Source organism: Tamandua tetradactyla, chromosome 3, assembly GCF_023851605.1.
Source record: "Tamandua tetradactyla isolate mTamTet1 chromosome 3, mTamTet1.pri, whole genome shotgun sequence".
Classification (NCBI taxonomy): domain Eukaryota; kingdom Metazoa; phylum Chordata; class Mammalia; order Pilosa; family Myrmecophagidae; genus Tamandua; species Tamandua tetradactyla.
This window is the reverse complement of record NC_135329.1, coordinates 217,677,175-217,685,851: the sequence shown is the minus strand read 5'-3', so window position 1 is coordinate 217,685,851 and position 8,677 is coordinate 217,677,175. Positions and strand designations below refer to the sequence as shown.

At 63.7% G+C, this 8,677-nt stretch overlaps 1 protein-coding gene across 1 annotated transcript; it reads right to left on the bottom strand.

Moving 5' to 3' along the window:
• Positions 1-44: 44 nt before the first annotated feature.
• LOC143675912 (uncharacterized) lies at positions 45-8,563 on the bottom strand. The gene is made up of 3 exons (XM_077151810.1): positions 8,512-8,563; positions 7,811-8,247; positions 45-7,558 (listed from the first exon to the last, which is right to left on the bottom strand). The coding sequence occupies exons 1-3, from the start codon at positions 8,561-8,563 to the stop codon at positions 6,989-6,991; spliced, it is 1,059 nt and encodes a 352-aa protein (XP_077007925.1). The 3' UTR covers positions 45-6,988.
• Between the last annotated feature and the right edge of the window lie 114 nt (positions 8,564-8,677).

The following is an 8,677-nucleotide window of genomic DNA, read 5'->3' as shown; positions in this document are numbered from 1 at the left end:
CCTGTAGCCCTTCCCGGTTCCCACCCGCTGCGCCTTCCCTCCTGCCACCCCCAGCCCTGCCCGGGCTGGTACTCAGACGTGCGACCTGTGTAGCCCTCGCAGAGCAGATTTTCTTCCCAGGTCTCGCTCGGCACTCAGGTTCCACTCGAATTTTCATCCCAACCTTCACTTTTGGAAAAACCGACTTGGACCCCACATGTACCCAGTGCACCTCCTGAGATCCTGGTGGCTCTGGGGACACAGACAGCACACCAGGACAAGGGCTCTGGTAGGCTTCTGTCCCAGGCAGCTTCTTGCCATGGAGGCCAGGATCCCAAGCTCCTCTCAGAACCCCCAGCGCCGAGGGAGCAGCCCCTCCCGGAGCAGTGAGCCTGCCACACTTGTGGTGGGGGCCCCAAGGCCTCCGCTTCTGGCCACCCTGCAGGGCCAGCGCCCTGGCACACCCACCCAGACCTGCTGCTTCGCTGGCCGAGGGGGCCTCTGAGCTGCACCCAAACCCGCCAATTCCCACAGCCAGCCAGGACACCCCTGAGGGAAAAGAAAAGGCCTCGGGGATCGCCAGGACAGAAGTGGCCGGCGGTCAGAAAACCCTGCACCCAGGCTGCCCCTGCCGGCTTCTAGGGGGACAGGCCAAGGCCGGCTGCTCTCCTGCTGCACCTGCGGCTTCGCTGCCTGGAAAGAAGCTTTAGATCCTGAGATTGGACCACCCTGTGACCCGGCCCTTCCAGAAGTGTCTGCTGTCGCCCTCCATAAGCATGCAGGTCACCTGTACGGGGGGCTGTCTGTCTGTCGGGCGCTGGTTGGCGCTTCCTCGGCCCCTCCTGCAGCCAGAGGCCAAGGGAGCTGATTCTCGTCTAACTGCAGACCATGTTCTCGAGACGATCTGGGAACACAGAACTCTGGGGTTAGGGACTGACGTCACAGGTAGAGGTTCCAGGCCCAGCTCCCCCGCCCTTGCCCACAGGGGCTGTGGAGAGAGGGCTGCCTGCAGGCTGCCCCGTCCCTCCGGCCAGCCATGGCTCTGCCCAGTGCCAACCGCTCACAGGACGTCAGCGTCAGAGCCTGAGGCGGCACCGGCGAAGGGGGCCCTGTGCCCCCCGGGTGACCCGCATGCCCACACCTGCCAGCTGAGCGCCCACTGTCCGCTCTGGGGCGGCTCCAGCCTGGAGACTGCCATCGAGCACGCGACTGTGTCCTGGAGCTGTCCCGTCCCCCCTACAAGCCTGAATCCAGTAGTGGGTGCCTTGCTCGCCCTGTGCCCGGCGTTTCCCGGAAAGAGAGGCCCAGCGCCAACTCCCCAGCGCTCAGGCTGGACCAGCCCTGGCCCAGGCACCCGCAGCTCCACTTCTGGGAACTGCCCCTGGGCTTGGGTGGGTTGCTCTTCTGATAGAGTTGTGCAGGGCCTGTCTGAAGTGGCCCTTGCGACGTGGGAGCAGCGGTCAGCCCAGGGCACAGCCTCAGTTCCAGGACCCGGCGCCTTCAGAGCCAAATCAACCCAGCCCTTGAGAGTCTCCTCTTCTGACATTTGACATTTGAAATCCCCGTCCAGCCAGTGGGCTCACCTGCCCACACCCACCCCTGCAACTGGACCAGCCCTGAGACAGTCGAAGGGCGCCCAGCTAATTTCCTTTCTGTGGCCATGAAAATCCTTCCCCATCCCCAGAACACTGAAGCTACTTTCTGGCCTCCTTTGCAGCAGCAAAACTTTGATATTCCGAATAAAATGCCACAGTCCACACACTCAACTCAGATTTGTCCTTCTTAGGTCACAGCACAATTCAGGCTACATGCACACAGGGGACCCCGAGTCAGGCCTGCTGGGGTCCCCGTGCAGACCCAGGCTGCGTGCACACAGGGGGCCCAAGTGACGCTTGCTGGCTGCAGGCTGCCGCTCTGTTGTTTCTCTGGCCTCCGTCCAGGCACTGTAACACCTTTTGGCCGCCTGCAGAAGGTAGGTTTCCCGCGATCCTGTCTTATTTTTAAACTCTAGGACTTGCATCATTGCTGTTGTTGGCAGCAGTTGATTAAATTGACCCATAGAGTCCGTCTCGTTGGCTGCTGCATCTGGCCCAGGTCAGCATCATGTGGGGCTGACACCTCCACTCAGAGAGGGGTGTGTGGGGTGGGTCCAAGGGGCTCCATTTCCAGGTTGGGGCGACCAGGCCTCTGCCGGGGCCCTCCCCAGAGGTTCTCGCGTTTCCACCTGGCTCTGGTCTGGCTGTGCCCGCAGCCCCCAGGAGGGTGGCTGCCGGTGCTACCGTTGGGGTTGGAAGCTGCAAAGGGTCACAGAGGCCGGGGGAGGCACACACAGCCGGAGAGCCCGGCGCCTCCCTGGTCTGCCAATGCCAGGACCCTGAGACCCCATCTCACCTTGGGCTCCAGGAGCTGCCATGTGAGTGTCTGGGACCCTGACCTGTGGCAGGGGTTGGCAGATGACAGGGGTTGGCAGACAGCAGGAGTGGGGGACCTCATCGCTCGCAGCCTCGAAGGCATCCCGCCCGTGGGGACAGCAAGTGTGACCTGAGTTTCTGGGAAGCCCAGCTTTTTGGCAGGTGCATGTGAACAAGGTTTTGACATGTGTCTCCACGGGTCCCCACCTGACATCTACAGAGCTGGACCCTCTTCTGCTGTCTGGGGCCCACATTCTGGCTGCCCGGAGGGCTGGGCGGAGGAGGGGGCCCCACAGCTGAGGCACCAGGGCCGGGAGTGGCCCTTAGGCTTTGCTCAGGCCCAGGGGGGCATTGGAAACAGCTGCAGCCTGGGCCGGCCCTGGCAGAGCCCATGTCCCAGACTCTGCCTGGCAAATGGGCAAGCCAGGTGGTGTGGGGCCTCCATGCCTCCATGCCAGCAGGGCGACCATGCCCGGCTCCATCAGGGACATATCAGGGATGTAGAGGTGACTGGGCTGGGTCAGCTGCGGAAGGCCCCGCCTCAGTATCTATGCTCAGGCCCTGAACCCCAGCGAGCCCAGCGGAGCCAGGTAGCTCCTGACTGACCGGGTGAGCCTGGAAGTGACCCAGACCTCTGGGGACGAGAGGCAGAGCCGTCTTCCTTCCTGGGGCATGAGCAGCAGCTGGCGGCACGGGGCAGGGAGTGCCTGGCAAGCAGCTCCAGCTTCTCCAAACTCCCTGTCCAGCAGGGAAAGTAGAGGAGGGGCCGCGAACCTTTCCCAGCAGGGCAGGGTGCTGGACGGGGCCCGGGGGTGATGGGCCAAGGGAGGCCCTGCGTCTATGCTCCTGAAGCTGGCCTCCCCAGCGGGCTCACCCGAGACCATCAGCACAGCCCCCGCCCCAGTCCCAGTCTAGGGGGCATCCATCCCCATGAACCTCTGGGACTGTGTCCTGCTTGTGCTTCTTCCCGGAATCATCTGGAGGACTGGCCTGGGTGACAGCCAGGGTGGACCCTTCCCATCTGGGGATGCCTCACCTGTGGGGCCAAGCTCAGCGGGGGGACTCTGCAAGTCAACAGCTGTCCCAGCTTGGCTCGGCGACAAGTGTGAGGGCCGTGGGCACTTTGAGGAAGCAGCCATTCAGCCTGGGCCTGGAGAGGGCTTCCAGGAGGTGGCGGCTCTGAGCTGAACCTTGAAGGATGCATTGGTCTGAGAAGAGGGCAGGCTTTTGAGGCGAGAGAGGTGGCAGGAGCGGGAGAGCTGGGACTGCTTGGCTGGAGGCTAAGGGTCGTGGGGGCACCACAGGCTCCCTTCAACCAGCGGCCGGGGTACACCCACCGTTTTGGTTTGCTAACGTTGCTGGGATGCAGCAGACCAGAAATGAACTGGCTTTTCCAAGGGGATTTATTTCACAATTCTAAGGCTGGTGAAAATGTCCAAATTAAGATGCCAACAAAAGGAAAGGTGGCAGGCACCTGGGACGTCTGCTGTCCCCTCCCACTTCTCTCTGCGTCCAAGGGTCCTTCTTGCTTCTCCCCAAGGCATGTTCTCTCTTGGGTCCCCTCATGAAGGGCTCCAGGGAAGGGTTACAACCCCCCTGAATGGCTCAGATCTCCACGGAAACAACTGATCAAAAGGCCCCGAAGCAATGGGTCTGCGCCCACAGGGACGGGTAAGAGAACGTAGAAGCCACCCACTCGGCTGTGGGTCCAGAGGGAACAGCCCCCGGGAGCTGCTGCATCCTTGGGGCACCCACTCTGGCCGAGAGCCACCGGCCCTTAAGTCACCCCCAGCCCCTCCAGGTGCAGAGAGTGGCCATGCCCCCAGGGAGGAGCTCAGGGCCCTGTCTGCATGGGGACAGGTGGAGATAGGTGGCCGGGGCTCCCCTGAACGGCCCCTTTAAACTTCTGGCAGATTTGGGATTCTCCTCAGAACCGACAGTGGGGGGTGTACAAACTGAATGCCCTCCACCCCGCTCTCTGAGCGCCCTGATGGGGGCGGGGGAGGCTGGGCTAACCCTGGAGGGACCCTGCCTCTAAGGGCTTCGCTGGGGGTGGGGAAGGAAGGGGAGACTAACCGTGCAGGCCATCGGGAAGGGGTGGGGCCGTGGGGGCTGGCCACCTACCTCCTCCTGGCCAGCTGCAGGAGCTGGGGCGCTGCCCGGGAGGGGAGGGGAGCAGAGGACAGGGCTGCCCTCCCCCGCCCGCTCCACCTGGCCTGGCAGAGATCCCCCTGCCAGGAGCATGCACTGCCGCCAGGCCCGTCTCTTTCCTGCGCTGCCCAGGGGCTTCACAGGAGCCCTGCAGGACAGCAGGTGGGACCCGCCCTTCCCTGACCCGCCCTGCAGGAGGGCCCTGGGCTACAGGGGCAGGGGCTCCACGGGGGCTCTTCACGGGGTCACCCCAGGTGGACCTTGCCTGGTGCCCACAGCTGCCTCTGGTCCCGCTAACTTGAGCTGGGCGGCCCCGCCCCAGGCCCCCTCCCAAAGCCCCATGGGGGTCTCCCAGGATCCTCTGGCCAGCCCCGTGGGAGGGACCAGAAGGGGTCCTGGGCCAGTCCTGGGGCTCCCTCAGCCAGGAGGGCTGCCCCTCTGCCCCTCTCTCTAACCTTAACCCATCCTCTCGCCCCATCTCCTGTACCCTTCCTGCCCACTCTCCACCTTCCTTCATTTGCTCCCTTAGTCTCTGGTTCCCTCCTCCCCTTCCTCACTTGCTGTGTCCTCACCATTCCCTTCTTGCCTTTCTCTGCCCCTCGTTCTCACGCTCCCCAACCCAGGTCTCTTCCTTCCTGTCACCCCATCTCTCTCTCTCCCCTTCCCTCTTGCTTTCTCCAGTCTATTCCCCTCCCTGGCTTTTCTCGTACTCCATAATCGGTCTAGAGCAGCTCCGGAAGCCCCAGACGGCTGCCTGAGTCGGGCCTTCCCCCCTCCTGCCCCTTCCAGGTGCCAGCTCCACCCACCTGAGCCCAGGAGCTACCAGTGCCCTCTGCTCCCGCCCACACCAGGCCTGACCAGGACAAGTGAGACCAGATGAGCCCCAGCCCCAGCCCTTGCCCTCTAGGGTCCCACAGGTGAAAGGGCCCGAGGCGGGGAGGGGGCAGACAGAGCCCCTGGCCTGGCTGGGGCCAGACTTGCCCTCTGGGATGGCCAGGGACTCTGGGACGGGACGGTCCCCTGCTGCCTGGGCTGTACCCGCCTGCCCTGGCTGTGGTCGGCCAGCTCGGGGCCCTCTGTGAGTGTGCAGGGCCTCGGGAGGCAGTGCAGGCCTCAGAGAGTGGGGGGAGCCCAGGGCCCTTCTCAGAACAGCCCCAAGCCCTGCGTGTCCGAGGAGACCTGCAGCGCCACAACCCACACTTCTTCCTGGACACACCCAGAGCTCAGGACTCCCGGGAGCGGGTGCTGTCCAAGGGGTGGGTGGAGGGCTGGGTAACTCTCCAGCGGGCACCCAGGGATCACGACAGGAACAAGGCGAGGTGGGTGCGAGAGGGCCAAGCACAGCGAGTGGCGTGGGGTGGAGGCTCCGAAGGCAGGGGCAGCGGCCCCCCTCTATCACAGGTCTTTGCTCCCAGCTCTGGCTGCGGCCTCCCTGCCACTGGGGATCACCTCTCAGAGGCCAGCGGCCACTTCCAGCGTCTCCTGCCTTCTTCCCTGGCTGCAGCTGGGTTCTGCTCCCCCAGATGCAGGCCTGGGGGCAGGGACGTGTGGGTAGCTGAGTGTTCTGACCTTGCCACTGCCAAGGTGGCCCCTCAGGGTGTGGGTGGCCCTGGCTCATGGGCTGCCCTGGACTCTGCCTCCAGCCGTCCCAGCTTCTAAGCAAGGGGCAGCCCCGATGCTCGTCTCCGATAGCAGTGGCATGACACAAGCCTGGGTGGCCCCCAACACTGACATCCAAACCTTCCAGAAACTTCACAAGCACCAAATCTCTTCAGCCCCTTCTGCTTCTCTGCAGAGAAGTTTCTCTTCCCTACTCTGATGCTTGGTTGGTTCTCCCCTCACAGACACCTGGAAAATATTTTTGGGAGGCTGTGGGGTGCCAGGCACCTCAGAAGGGGGTGGGGTGGGGTCAAGTGAAAGTCTGCCTGTTAGTGGTGCACGCTGCAGCTCCTGCCTTCCCCAGGCCTCTGCCTTGGACGCCTGCAGCCAGGCCTGACCCCTGGCAGGGGACAGAAGTCTCTCAGACACCCAAGTCTGGGCCAGCCGCCGTCTTGCTGCAGTGACATGCCGCCTGGGGCCCTTCAACAGGGGAGGAAGGACCCCATCAAAGGAAAAGTAGAAAACCCAAGGACACAGGCAATGAAGGGAGCCAGAGGGGACTTGGAAACCCCCTGCGCCACTCTCGGAAAGTTGAGAGGGTCTTGCAGAAGGCGATTTTTAAACAGCAATCACCGAATGTCGAGAAATAACTCTTAATAATCATCAAAATAAGAATTCAGTAGAGTTTGAAGATTAAGAGGAGGAGGCAACCCCAGGAGACAGAACAAAACTTCTCAGGGCCGGACCGCAGGAAACAATGTGAGCGGGAGCCCCAGGCTGGATGAACCAGACTCCACACAGAAGGGCATGGATGGGACAGGGCATGTAGGAAGGAAACCAGGCCCACTTTACACCTGGAGGCCTGTGGTTCTCAGACAGAACGTGCCAGCACAGGAACCGAGTGAGAACGGAGCCCGGGGGAAAGCGAGCCTCCCCTGCCCCAGCCTGCGACTCGCCCCGATGGCTGGAGTCTGCACAGCGAGCGGGAAATCACGCGCCTCTCCACCCCACATCAGACCCCCTGGGTCCTGGGTGGCTCCCTCATTCTGCCGAGGCCTGGCCCTGCCCTGGTGACGGTGGGGTTGTCTCGGCCCCAGAGGACCACCCACCAACCCTCGGGCTGCTCCCAGTTCCCCCTCCGGACGCTCTCCAGGTGAAAGCAGGGACACTGACGTCTGCTGGCCTGAGCCACATCCTCCCCTGGGCCCGCACTCGGCTGCTGCAGCCACGGGACGACTTGACTTCTCTTGGGCGCCTGTTCCTTGCTGGCAAATGTGGGCCGGCCCCTGACAGCGCTTCCGGTTGCCCCTGAGCCCTCGGGGATCCGTGTAACTCCAGTAGCGTGGCCCAGCCCTGAGGTCAGCCCCAACACCAGAAGGCAGGTCTTGGGAGGCTGGATGACGTCTTCTGCCCTGTTCCTGCCCCGCAGGTGGGAGTGGAAGTGCTGTGGCCAGGAGGGGTGGGAAAGAGGGGAGCCCCTGCCCCCGGGGGTCAGCGAGGTAGGGCAGCAAGGCCTTTGGGGAACCAGAGGGCCGAGGCCAGGGGTCTCTAGGGCTGAGGGCCTTGTGCACCCAGGGGGAGACCCCAAGGGCCTCTGCTCCCCCACCCACGTGCAACACTCCAGAGAACCCGGCAGTGCCCAGAGCTGCCAGCCCCTCCCTTTGCTGTACCTGTCGGGGCAGGTAGGGCAGCCAGGTCCATGGGGCTGCATCCCTGCACCCCTCCTGAACCAAGGCCAGCAGGACCCTCTTGGGCCAACGCCACTTGCCACCGAGGGAGCACGCTGGCCACACGGCCGCTGTCCACTCAGGCCCCAGCGCTGGGGGTTTGGTGGTGGGCAGGGTTGGATCTGTCCCCAAGTCCAAATTGGGACCAAGGTCAGGGCCAGCCCCCAGCCCCAGCTCAGCTGGCCCCCTGGCTGGAGCCTGACCTTGAAGGAGCCTCAGAAGATGAAGATGCTGGAGGGTGATGGGGATACTGGGCCAAGGCCAGGAGTGGGTGCAGAGCAGGTAGGTGATAACGGGAACAGGGAAGTCTTCCCAGGGAGCGGGGGGCAGGGGACACAGCGCAGGCTGCAGGCAGGAGCCTATCCCTGGGGCATGGTGGTCTGGAGGTCACTCAGCTGGGGGTGAGCAGGGTTTATGTGTGCTGGGAACAGGCAGAGGGGGAGAGAGCAGGGCAGCCCAGCTGAGGGCAGTCTGGGGGCCTGGCCCAGGAGTTGGCAGCTCTGAGAACCCACGATGGGTGCCACTGCCACGAGGGGTTTCCAAGACCCCTTGGCAGGGCCAGGAGTCCAAATTCAAAGGGCAGGGGTGCTCTCACCAGGCTCCCCTGGAGTGCTGTGGGCAGTGGAGTGGGGTGGACCCAGGACCTAGGGGTTGCACGGGGTCAGGATCCCGGGCTCTAGCCCCTGGCCCCTTCATTTGGTCCCTGAGGGATCAGCAAGGCCCCAAAATCCAACTCTAGGCTCGCTGAGAGGCAGCGAGGCTGGAGCAGAGGGAGGGGCCCAGCTCAGAGCTGCTGTGCCCTGCTGCCCC